General features: G+C 44.8%; 1 protein-coding gene across 1 annotated transcript in view; it reads right to left on the reverse strand.

The window, feature by feature from the left end:
* Window positions 1-9,566: 9,566 nt before the first annotated feature.
* Window positions 9,567-13,843, reverse strand: part of myo16 (myosin XVI) — a gene marked incomplete at both ends in the record, with an annotated part of 134,473 nt that continues 130,196 nt past the window's right edge. Inside the window, one exon of the mRNA XM_080753066.1 lies at window positions 9,567-9,740. Coding sequence (XP_080609192.1) covers window positions 9,567-9,740 — 174 coding nt within the window. The remainder of the gene's footprint in view (window positions 9,741-13,843) is intronic.

A 13,843-nucleotide genomic window follows, 5' to 3' on the forward strand; every position in this document is an offset into this window, starting at 1 on the left:
GGGGGGGGAGTATTGATTTTACAGGGACTTGGTGCTTGTTTACCATTCTTCACTGTCCCCAGACAGTTCACCTAATACTTCCACCTCTTTCGCTCTCTTGCGGTCTCCTCCTCAGAGTATAACAAAGAAAATGTCCACCAAACCACTTAACTCCACCGCTTAACTGCCTCTCTTCCGCTTACTTATCTCCCAGGTCTGTGATCCTGAAGCCAAACACCTGAGTACATGTCTTAGTCATTGCTCTTTGAAGTGAAGTGTTTACAATGATGCAGACCCATGTTGTAAAACAAAAAAGCAAAAAAGGTCGAAAACTTTAAACACAGACATTGTGACTCAAAGCCCCCTTGGTGAGCGCTAGCTGCTCAGAAGTGTTTCTAATTTGGGGAAGTGTTTTCAATGATGCACACACATTGTAAAACAAAAAAAAAAGGGCAAAAACTTTAAACAGACATTGTGACTCAAAGCCCTCTTGGTGAGCGCTAGCTGCCTTTAAGGCAACATTCCGCTAATTTACTACTAGTGATTTATTCAGATCACTGATTTGCATGTTGAGGTTGAGTCTCAGAAGTGTTGCTAATGTGGGAAGACGCCTGTGTCAGCAGCACTCCAACCGCTGCCGTGTGAGTCATGGCTGCTGTGACCTACTGTGGAACAGAAACCACCGCCGGTGAAATACCTGGCAGGGCGAGAGAATGTCACGTTGTACCGGCTGACAGTATAATGTAGGGCCCCGCCGCCCCTGGGACCATAGCCAAACTCTGCCTCAACATGGAAGTCCACATATTTGTGTGTGTGTGCGTGTGTGCTCATCACTGACTAATAACAATCTTCAAAGACTTTCCCATGAATGCACGTTATGTTACGGCAGTGGTTCTCAACCTTTTCAGGCCGCGACCCCCAAAATAATCATATTTTAACTGGGGACCCCCGCACCCTTTACGAGCACTAACAGTTGAGGCATTACATTACGTATAACACGTTTCTATTGTGAAAATAGACGGGTTTCTGGTCCACGTTACACTGATAAGAACTACCCTCTATACACTTGAACTTTATGTTGGGTTGTTTACTGTTGAGTGAGGAAAACAATGTTGCACAATCATCTGGGGACCCCCCAAAATAATTTGAGGACCCCCCTGGGGGTCTCGACCCACAGGTTGAGAACCACTGTGTTACGGCATACCCCTCTCTGGTCTTCCAGCATCTTATATTTACAATTGGCTTAAAGCCGCATCCCACTTCCAAGCCCATGGCACGCCCACTCTGCATCCACTCCAACACTACTTCAACTCAACGGTAGGGAGAAGGACGTAGGGAATAATACCGCCCACCTCTATGCCGTCCGCTCATTCGCTAAGCACGAGAGAGAGGAGGCAACAGGGGAGGGGGGGCGGGCAAGCGAGAGAGAGAGAGAGAGAGAGAGTGAAATTTGACACCACTGTGTTTGCATGTGCGTGCTGCTGAGTGCAGAGAAATAGCAGAGGCATAACAGTCACTTCTCTCCAGTGCGTCCGGCGGTCAAATATGTCCGACCGGAAACGTGCGCTGCGGCACAATAGTTCCGCCACAATTTTTTTTTTTACTTTTTTTTTTTTTTTTTTTTTTAACTAGATGGGAGCGGCCCGAAGGGCCGCAACCCTCTAGTTATCTATACCTGAGCACAGGAAATTAGCCGCTAGGCTCCATTTGCCTTACCAGATTCTTGCTGTGATTGCAAAGGATGGGACTTGACCTTGCGCACCACGAAGCGCAGTGGTTCCCATACCTTTTAGCTCGAGACCCAAAAGAAAAATTTGATGTCTCCCTCCCGGGAACCAAACTAGTGAAAATAGCTGATCTATAAGAGCTTGTAGATCTGCTAGATCGGGGGGGGGGGGGGGCGTATGAATAATTGTGAATTCACTCACGACCAATAAAAATTGATCCGCGACCCACGTACTGTATGGGTCCTGACCCACTGATTGTGAAAGAGTGCACGGAGGGGCATTTTCCACCAAAAAGAACCTTGGTTCAAGAACCAGTGCCGTTCAACTTTCTTGGAACCTTGGTTCGTTCTTGCGAACCGACCACAAACCGGCTTGCATTTCCACCAGATTGAACCAGAGGAACCAAGGATTTTGTGGTTCCCGTTCCGAACCAACTTTTACGGTTCGGAACAAACTTGGTTCTCAGTGGAAAAGCTCACCTCTGGTTCATCCCATAGGCGGGAGAATGAACCCGAACCGGTTCTTTGCCGGTCGAAAAGCGCCCTGAAAGGCACATAATATGAGATGGTCGACCATCCACGCACCTAACCGCGTGGAGGTGCAGTGCTTTTCAGCGGCCTTTGAAGTTGAGTGAGGAGGTCCAAAACAAAGGCTTAAGTTCCCCTGAAGCCTTGAAGCGCCACCTGATTTGACATGAAGAGAGATGGCAGCCGTGCCCCCGACGATGTTACCCCAGACAACCTGCCAAACCACAAATCACCTGCGCTGTCGTGTCCCAGCCTGCTAATCTCCCTCTGACCGGCTGTAAAACATGACAGATTATGACTGGTTGTCTCTCACCCTCGGCTCCATGCTGTACGCAACAATGTACTGGCAGCAAGTGTGTCCTCATATGCAAATACAAGCACACTGCTTTCCAGAAGACATACTCTGATTGTGGACAGTATTATCAACGTGTACTGTAAAAGCTTTGGTGTTAATTTAACTTAGAGCATGTAACACTCTTGGGAATTACAAGTGTGGTCTCGCATGCACACGCACGCACGCACGCACACACCAGACTAGCACTGACACAGTTGTGCTTTATTGCTGTACAAGTACTTATAAAACATTGGGAACATAATTATGAAACAGCACATACAATCTCTTTTTCTTTTCTTTTTCACAAACACATACATATGCAGGTAAAATATACTGTATGTCATGTACAAAAGAGAGGAAACAATAAAAAATAAAAAATATGAAAGGCAGTGAGTTACCGATGTCTTTTAGGTGCTAAAATATTCAGTGTCTCACTTGACCACTATACGTACATGGACTGGGAACGGTAAAATGCCCATTCTAAGTCTGGCTGTAGCACCAGAGAGCTGATCCAGGAATGGACAGGGGGGAGGGGGGGGGGGGGGGGGGCATAAATAGATTCCTGGCAAACAAAGATTAACTGGCAGTATTTTTCATTTGCCAGAAAAGGATGTTCTTTCAACACTCTGGGCCCAGGTCAGCAGGGTGTCTTGTCTTGTGTGTATGCAAGTCATTATGGGAACATGCGAGGAGGGGGGGGGAAAGTGTTGGATGTGGGATGGAACGCAGGCATAGCGACAGCAGTAGTAGGGGACAGTGCAGTGATTCACAGTGCAGTGGGAAGCAGTTCTTCACACAGGGACACCTTGCAAATCTTCTGAATATGAACAGTTCATAAAGGACCATATGAGGGGTCAAAAGCGCTGATGTATTCTCAAAAGAATATCCATATCCATCTCTTTTTTTTTTCTTTTTTTCTTATCGTCGTTGTCGGGTGAAAACCTTGAATGTCCAAACCCGTTCGTTTTGCATTTACCATGTTAACAATGATTTAAACTAGTGAAAACAGACGATCTACAGTAGATCTGCTGTTTTCACTACTTTTGTGCGTCGGCCTTGTATGATGAAGTAGGGCTTTACGAAACGTACACATTTGAAACTTGGAGATACGAGGTTTCCACCCGACAACGACGTTATGTTAACCACGTGAACCCTAGCATCCAGATTTTGGGGGCGAACATTTGGCCAAAAATAAATCTACAAGCTCTACAATATTGTGAACTACAAGCTTGCAACGTTGCCAGCTTCTGGATCGGCTATTTTCGGCAAAGAGATTTGGTGTAGAGGGGGATAATATACCCCTGGACAAAGATGGTCAACCATAGGGTGAAGTGGGGTTTAACATCCTAGCAGCAGCACAGATGGTTACCCAGAACCTGCCTGCGGAGAAGGACCAATGGAAGATTAGAAGGTATGGATTCTGGTTCCGTGTATTGGCTATGCAGAGTATCTTCATGATGCTTTCTGTGCCTATGTCTTTGTTTGATCATCGTCTACACTGCTGTTAAAAATAAGTTCGCTCTAAAATGAGAATTCTGTGATCATTTACTCAATCTCATGGTACTGGATAAGTTAAAACAGTGAAGTTTCTTTACCCACACAAGTTTGACAGAAAATCTTTGTAGTCGGCCTACTCCAAAACCGAGTCAATCAATTCAATTGAGATCAGTCCTTAGTTTCAAGAGAAATCATTTCTTGACACACTTTTCAAGGTCTAAAAACCGGTTACCGTTGCCTTACGTTGTGTTGTACAGTAGCTGCTACTATTTTTTTATGATGTGTACAAATAAGCCTTATCTGTTTCAACTGGCATGAGGAGGAGTAAATAATGACATCATTTTCATTTTATTTTGTATTATTATGGATGAGCTCCATTGCAATGACAAAACAAAAGACTTAACGAAGCTCTGCATTATATCAGTCTTCATGCAACGCTGCTCACAGCGTGAGGTGCTAATCAACAACTCAATCACCATCTTGTCCGAAATGTTGCGTTGTTGTTTAAAAAAAAGGTACACGGCATATAGATCTCTCAAAGACAATTAAAAGACAATAATCATAATAAGCGGTCAGGTACACTCTTTAGATACAGGCATGTGTTTCAAGTAGTGAACTACATGGTGGGGCTTTTTCTTGATGAGCGCAGGCAGTGAGAGACATTTGTTTGACATTTCCATCTATATACATTCACGCAGTCATTCAAAACGGATGGTCCAAAATAACGCTCACCTGATGCTCTGTGTGTGCACCGCTGGCCCACCCCACTAAACAAAGTAGACATTAGTCCATTTAGACCAGAAAAATACCTAAAAATATCTTCTAAATCTTAATGGTTTTCTGAAAAACAAATGTTTCTTTATCTGAGGCGCTCAAAGCTTTTAGGACCCCTAGAGTTATATGTATGGCCGCCGACCCCCATCTCAACATTTTCTGTATCAGGGACCCTCCTGAAGCAAATATTTGAGTTACAAATGTTTGTTTAAAAATATATATATATTCAAAGAATTTCAAGATTTTTCAAAAATAGCAGATCTACAAGCTCGCAGTGAGCTTGTATATCTGCTATTTTTTAATAGCTAAAGCATAAAATAATGGTTAGATTATAGAGATCATGATTTATGTTTTTAATTGTATAATACATATACTTTTAATCTTTTTTAAACCACTTTCAACTTGGCATCCCTATCATGTCAGTAAAGGCAAACACTTTTTGTTGTTTAGGGGGCCCAATAACCTTGGGCCGGCGCTGTGCTCACGTTGAGCCTTACAGTGTTATTCCACTGGTTCTGTTGTTTTGATTTGATTTTTATTTATGCTGCTCCAGGCGCTATCAGCGGCCAAGGTCGATGCTCTGATGGCGCTGCTAATTCCTAATGCCGGATCAATCAGACACACAGCAGGTGATCAGTGGGAATGAGAAATCAATTGGCACTATTGATACCTCATGGCGCTTACGATTCAGACTAATCTTGCGAGATCAAACAGCTTGTCGAGACACACCCGGCCCATTACGGGAGCCGACGCCACACACCACACATTAACGTTGTGCAATAGAACATCCAGGAACCATCCCGCGAACAACAATAAAAACATCTGCCTTGCGTCACAGGAATAAATCAGCAGACTCACATATGGGGTCCCAGCAGAGAGAATAAAATAAAGTTAAATAGTATATAAAGATATTCATCAATAGACAATCATCATTCTGGAAAAAAAAGAAAGATATTCACATTATAAAATAAACCTCTTCTCTTTACCTCAGTCATTGCATCAAACCCAAGACATTCATTAAAATATCTAGATAATATTATCTACGTTTTTTTTCCTACTTCCTCCCAGTCTTTCCATCGCTGTGCTTTTTCTGTCTTTAGTCAAAGTTAAAACATATATATACCACTGGTCACTATTTACAGGGCAGTTACCATGGAAACACCCATTGTCTGTTGGGGGAAGGGGGTGGGGGAGCGAGAGGAGGAGGTGGTGGGAGTGGTGGGCGTGCATTTGGCCAGGGTAGAGCTGTGGTGGTGGGAGGCTGAAGGAAGGAGAGTAGACTGGGTGCTATTTGAGGACATACTGTACCATATGTATGAAGGTGGGAGTTTACTATACTTGAGCTCTGTATAGCCTACACCAGTGTTTCTCAGACTTTCACATGTCATGGTCTCCCCTTAACTCTGACAGTGTACCGTACAAATGGAACCAAATGAACCCGTTAGGGTTCATTTAGTTCCAGTTACAGACTTGTATGGGTCAATTTAGACCCCTCTAAAGTAGCCCACAGAGTCCATGGAATCCGCTTTGAGACCCACTGGCCTACACAGTAAAACAACCCTCCTTAATTTAGCTCAGAGAGTGCACACACTTACAACTGGATAAATTAACACAGTATTTTACAGTGCAGTCTTCACGGAACATCATTCCCCACTGGATAGAAACACTCAACACATACAGTAACACCATTTGGTGTACAAGAGACATGATCTTATGATCCTAGGTTGTCCTTTTTTCCCCCGCACTGAGATGCTCTTGGACCACGTGTAGATGTGTAGTTGTGGGCTCGCCTAAAGGCGAGCACACGTATGTTATCTTCATTATTTATTTATTTCTATACTAGTCAGTATCCTAAAACTTTGGCGCGCTTCATCTCCTAAACGCTTACACCTTTCAACACCATTCAAATTTTTATGTGTTCAGCTTACTGAGGACAAGTGTGCGTGTATTTTTCTTTTTGAAATGTTTTGTAGTTTAATTATAAAAAAATAAAAATGTTTAACTTTAAGCACCCAATGCATTTCCAATGGGTCCCCAGAGTGGAGAGAAGGATAATAGACCCATGTTTATGTTAAGGCGCTGTGGCTGCAGTGTTCACACTTCAGATATGCTATCTATATCATTGCGTTCACACAGGTCTGCTCTCTGATTTGATCCAAATGTCTAAGCTGTGTGATGTATAAAACTATAGTTATAGTTAAAACTATAAATAAATGTCCCTCTCCACTCTACTGATTACACAGCTGTGATCAAGAATCAAGTCCGGGCGATGGGATGTAAATCCCATAGCCATATATCCTAGAGCCCGCAGGGACAGTCAGCCATATTAGTGGTTGTTGTTGGTTGTCAGGGAGATATCAAAACCAATGCATTTCCAAGTCAGATCCACAAACACAATAAAAGCCATGCTCCACTCCTCAGTCTGGAGTGGCCACATAGAAGAACGCCTTGGTTATAGACATAGTGGAGGACATATGTGATCTGGGATTGTTAGCCTACAGTATATGCACTCAATATACTCCACTACAGTTGGAGTCCATTTGACAGTTGCTGGTTCCCAAACACAGAATCAAAAATGTAGATCTAGAACACATATAATATGTACAGTACAGTAAGGTTCAGTAGAGTACAGTAAAAGTACAGTAAGGTTCAGTAGAGTACAGTAAAGTACAGTAAGGTACAGAAAGGTACAGTACAGAAAGGTACAGTAGAGTACAGTACAGTAAGGTACAGTAAAGTACAATACAGTACAGTAAGGTACAGTAGAGTACAGTAAAGTACAATAAAGTACAGTAAAGTAGAATAAAGTACAGTAAGGTACAGTGGAGTACAGTAAAGTACAGTAGAGTACAGTAAAGTACAGTATAGTAAGGTACAGTAGAGTACAGTACAGTAAGGTACAGTACGGTACAGTAGAGTACAGTATAGTATAGTACAGTAAGGTACAGTACAGTACAGTAAGGTACAGTAGAGTACAGTACAGTAAGGTACAGTAGAGTACAGTAAAGTACAGTAAGTTACAGTAGAATACAGTAAAGTACAGTACAGTAGAGTACAGTAAAGTACAGTAAGTTACAGTACAGTACAGTACAGTACAGTACAGTAAGGTGCAGTACAGTATAGTAAGGTACAGTACAATACTGTAAGGTACTGTACCTTACAGTACCTTAAAGTATCCTATTTGTTGGGTTGGAACCGAGCCCACACTGTTTCGAAGGAACAGTATTTCTAGTTTTAACTGTTCTCACTGTTGAACCACGGGAATAGTTAGCATTTGGTAATGTATAACATCTCTGATGTTTTAGTCTGTGTATGACTGCGTATCGACATGTTTGAATAACTAAACAGGTTAACTGTAGCCATGTCAACAGAACTGGTGTCCCTTTGGCACATTATGCTTTTAGTTATAGACAGTACACCCTGCTATGTCTGGCTAGCTAAAACTACTGCCTTATCAACCTATAACAGGTTTGGTTGGATCCCCCTTTCGCAGGTAAAGACAAGCACTTTAGTCCAGTGGTTCCCAAACGTTTTAGCTCGTGACCCAAAAGAGGGATTAGACGTTTGCCCGTGACCCAAACTAGTGAAAACAGCAGATCTACAAGCTCACGACCCGTCGCTTCGTGCCGCGTTGTGAGCTTTTAGATATAAACATTTGCTTTCTAATTTATAGAAGTTTATATTTTCACTTTATTTATTAATTAAATTACTTTAAAAAAGGATTATCATTTATTTTATTCATTAAAATCTTAGCTTCTTGGGGAATGTTTTTTGAAAATGTTTTGACCAAATGTAGGTAAAAAAATAAATAATTAAGGGAACCATAAAAATGTGTCCGCGACCCACAAATGGCTCCCGACCCAGTGTTTGGGAACCACTGCTTTGGTCCAGCATTTGTCTTTCTGCTAAACTGAAAGGCTGGTTGGTGCATAGCAGGAGAGTGGGTCAGGTGCACCTTGGGATAGGATACCCTGACCTGTGGCACGCCTAGCAGTTGTCATTGTTACGGTGGCATCTGGTTGTGGCAGACTGAGCTGGGAGCTGTAGTGTATACCTGAACCAGTTCTGTCAGCAACTCAGAACACATGACACACCAAAGCTGTGAATACAAACATGTTAATTGACTTGTAAACGTCAGATCTAGGATCAGGTCTGAGAGGTGTATTTGTGTGTGTGTATTTGTGTGTGTGGGAGGGGGGGGGGGGGGGTTGGGGTTGTCATACGCAAGCAATTGTGGTATAACAGCACAAAAATAAAATCAGCACCATGGTTTGGGGTTGGATCACATTTGTGCACAGTAATTCAATATGATAGGCTAGAATATAGAGGACCACTTCATGGCAGACTAATAGGGTCAGACGCTGATCTTTAATCCACCCCCTAGGCCTAGGGGACCTCCACTGTGTATGTCAGCCAGACTCATTCTGTGTGGATAACGGCTGTCAGTGTTGCACGGCAGTAGGTCTACAAGCCTCCATTTCATGGGATGGGGCTTTGGAATACGTTTTCCGAGGACTTCCACATTGAGGAGAGGGGGAAGTGATTGGTGAACTCAAACCCAGGGACCAGACACCTTCTGCAGGACTCAAGCTTAGGTTCCTGGGTGCTCTGGTGGTTTAAAGGACCAAAGTATGTGAGGGTGGCCAGAGGGCAAAGAAAGAGGGGATGTTGCAGCCAACACAGAAAACTGGACCACACATCTATCCATCAGCCCATCTGAAACTTGTGTCATGGAGAGGCCTTCCTATTGGTCCAGAGCAGCGTGGGGGGCAGGGGTGGCGACTGAGGCGGGCGGTGCTTCCAGCTGCCGTGCCCCTCGCACTGCACTCGACGCCAGCGGAGCAACTCCCCGAGGGCGCCGCCGCTCTCATCCCCGCCGCACACGCGCAGCCGTTGGTTCACCTGAGGGTGCAAATGAGGGGGGGCCGGCCAGGAGAGGAGGGGGGCAGGTGGGGGTAAAGAGAGAATATTACAAAGCGTTCACATTCAGAGCCCTTGTTGAATTATTACTGACTGCTCAATGTTCAGGGTGCAGGGAGATGAAATGGCCAGGCTATGAGTGCAGGCGATGGGGAGGAGAGAGGTGGGTTTGCCAATGACAAGCAGTGGTTTTATACACATAAAGAGAGGGAGCAGAGATGGGGGGGGGAATATATATTTCACAAGTCAATCAGATTTGAATCGCGTGCAAGAGGAGGATGAAGAGGAACCGAACAGATTTGATATATCATATTCTGATCATTATCTGTCTGCATTAGGCCTCTGACACTGGTGGCTGGAGGGAAAAATAGGCCACGTCGCTGCCTGATCCATCATTTTGAAAGAAGCAATAATCATTGGGCTGATTTTCTCCGCTCTCGGTGGGCCAGCGTCTCTCGGGCATCGTCCTAACAGAGGCGGAGAGGAGATGAGATGAATCTGGGGCTGGCGCTGAGGGCCTCTCTGGAGACACCAGGGACATCCAAGAGCCAGCGGTGGGAGTCCCCTCTGTGACTGGCAGCTTTAATGACACCTCATTTCCATAGCCTTGTACCCCAGAGCCTCCATACGTCAACTTTTAGGAAGGGCCAGAGAGGAGTGGCTAATATACATATAATATATGTGGAGACAGACTGCAACGCCGCTATGGAGCAGGGACGTGCAGAGAATGTTAGAGAGGCAGGGGCTGACATTTCTAAAAGGGCCTTTTTGTGAAAATATAGAAAATAGCAGACCTCCAAGCTCACAACGCGTCACGCTGCGACGCGTTGTGAGCTTGGAGGTCGGCTATTTTCAGTGCTTGATACAACACATGAACTAAGGATAATCAAGTCAAAACTGGATTTCTATTCAGGAGAGTTTGCACAAGGCAATTCTCTTGAACGCTGCCTTCAGGTATGGCATGGAAAGAGGGCTTTTTTCATTTCTTTAACCATAGTAAAAATGGCATCCATGGTCTGGAGAGGGCACTTTTTACAGACAGATAAAAGGGCAGGGGCTCAAGCCCCCTTTAATGTCTATGTGTGCACGACACGTGCCTGCTATGGAGCAACTACCAAATGAACGGACACTTTGAGCAGACATGCATGGCAGACAGACACACGTAAGCGCACGCACACACGCACACGCACACACGCACACGCACGCACACAGTCTAAGTAGGAGATGCCATCAGTCATCAGCCGGTCAATACCCGGGCCGATCAATCAGAGAGGAATTCCAATCTTCCTCAGACAGTGGTGCCAGCAGTAGGACAGAGCCCTGTTCATCCTTATACAGGTTATGATCCATTCCATACCAGTAGGATCCAAACCAGGTGTGAAAGCTGGTTTGGATTGCGTGGGTTGAGGATAGGTCTGGAAATGCTATGGATTGGAAATTCTTCCACCATTCCTTTCCTTTCCAATAGTTTATAGTAGAACATTCCAACGATAAATGTCAAATGTCTATGCATGTAATCTTAGCATGCAAGCGTGTGCGTGCGCGCACACACATGCAAGCCTGTGCGTGCGCGCACACGCATGCAAGCCTGTGTGTGCGCGCACACGCATGCACACGCACAACCCACCCACACACACACACACACACACACACACACACACACACACACTGGTGGTGATTCCCCCCCCCCCCCCCCCCCCTGTTTTCCATCGCTGCTGGAGTTGGAGAGGAGACCTAAATAAAACCAGCGGGAATCACACTGCAACATTTTCCCTGCATATTGCCAAGCATACAGTACAGTCAGTGACGCATTCCAGGAATCCAGGCCACAGAGTCACATGCACAGTGCACACACACACATACACAACCACAACTGACACATATACACGTTCCCACACATCAATGCACGCACACACACACACACGCAAACGCACGCATGGACGCGGAGACAGACAGACAGACAGACACACAGGTACCGTATGTGGGTGCATGTGTGTACACATGGGTATATGCATGCACTTGAATGTATACTCACACACACACACTCTCTCTCTCACACACACACACACACACACACACACACACACACACACACACACACACACACACACACACACACACACACACACACACACACACACACACACACACACACACACACACACACACACACACACACACACACACACACACACACACACTGCATTGATTGCCTGTACAAGCACAATGCTGAGCGACCTAATCTATAATTTACACCTCCCTGCCAGGCTATTCTGTGCTCTGACGCCAGCCAGGAACACTGGCTACTGGAACAGCAGACGTGCAGGAACACTGTGTCCTTCTGCAACACACACTCGCGTGCACACGCTCTCTCTCTCTCTCACACACACACACACACACACACACACACACACACACACACACACACACACACACACACACACACACACACACACACACACACACACACACACACACACACACACACACACACAAACTTGTGGCTATAGGCTCTGTCCAGAATATGCAATATTGCCACAATACCTGGACTGGTATTGATGATACTGGACTCCCTGATGCCATTTCCATCATGCCATTCAAATAGTCTTTTCCCACAGAGCGCAGTATAAAGGTGAGGTAGTATATATTTCACTAAGAATTTGATTTGAGGACAAATTTTGTGCAGTTAAGCCTGATCTTTAGTCTGTGGCCCTTGGTATAGACAGAAGGGTCTGGGGTCCCCTGGTCTGTGGATAGACAGAGGTAGACAGAGGGGTTCACTTGAATGTCCATTTACGGGCAAGACATTGGAGACAAGCTAGGCAACTAAGCGGAGGGCTCCAATATAGGACTGCACTGGGGACACTAAACAGCTACTCACACTGTATAGTACTAACTAGTAAGACGCCTCAGGGTGACAAGCGACCTCGCCCTTTAGGGTGAGGTCGCGAGGTCTTGGCCATCTGGCCAGTGATGTATATCGGACAAGTTACCCATATATGGAGACCCCTGGTACCCATATGGAGAATATATATGGATATATGCTGTGAGAGCCCAAACATGCTTTCTTTAGTTATTCGTTATGTGAAAGTCCTATGATGTCTATGACATCTGACCTCATACCCTTTTATGCCCATACATGGAGATCCCAGTATGTAGAACCAGCCACACAGATATGGGCTGTCTTGGCCATCTGTCTTGGCCATATGGATTCTGTTAGTGGGCGCGTGGTGATTTTCCGATGGCCTTAAAGTCCGAGAGACTTAAAGTCCGAAAGGCTGTTCAATTTAGTAGCCTATGAGAGCGGAGACACACACCGGAGGAGGAGAGAAAGAGAAGGAGAGGCGGCCGGGCTGACTGAGGTTGCCGACGCTTGCACCATGTGATGTTTAAGATGTTAAACTTGGTTACACTCACACAGGTTGAGTGATTACTTTGTTTGATGTGAAAGCATAATGGATAAAAACCTGGATGTTACCTCTTATTCTGTGACCAAGGTTGGATCCAGTCAATTTGAAGAAATAATAATCCAGCTTTTACTTGAGGCGAGGACACTAACAAAGCACAGGCCTACGTTTTCATTCACAACTTCTTGGCTGAAAATCCATTCTATATAGCCTATGTGTCATTTTATAGCCTATAGTTTAAACTAGAGCTGCTCGACTCTTTTCAGACTAGCGCTGACAGTGAGTGCGAGAGCTTAATTGAAATGACCTACATAATATGCGCAGTGAACTGGAATTAGGCTATATAATTAATTATTTGGAAACAGGTGTGTAAAGATTCTAATCTATAAACATCTCAAATAGCGTTTATACTTTTTTTTTATGAGATTTGGCCTTATATATTGATATGTTCTCAGATTTGGCTATTTATTTGCTGGCTTTTAGGCTAATTAATTAATTATTATTTGAATCATGCCAACCTCTGCGCATGGGGGGGGGGACCTCTCTCTCTGGGACATCGGATTCGGATCTCCATGCCGTCGGACGTTCAGGCCCTCAGAATATCGAGATTTTGCCTAGTGTGGTATGTGGCCGAAGTGGCCTCCATATATGGGCATTCCCATATGAAGTCATGTTAGA

The sequence above is a fragment of the Nannobrachium achirus genome, assembly GCF_963921795.1.
Source record: "Nannobrachium achirus genome assembly, chromosome: 22".
NCBI lineage: Eukaryota > Metazoa > Chordata > Actinopteri > Myctophiformes > Myctophidae > Nannobrachium > Nannobrachium achirus.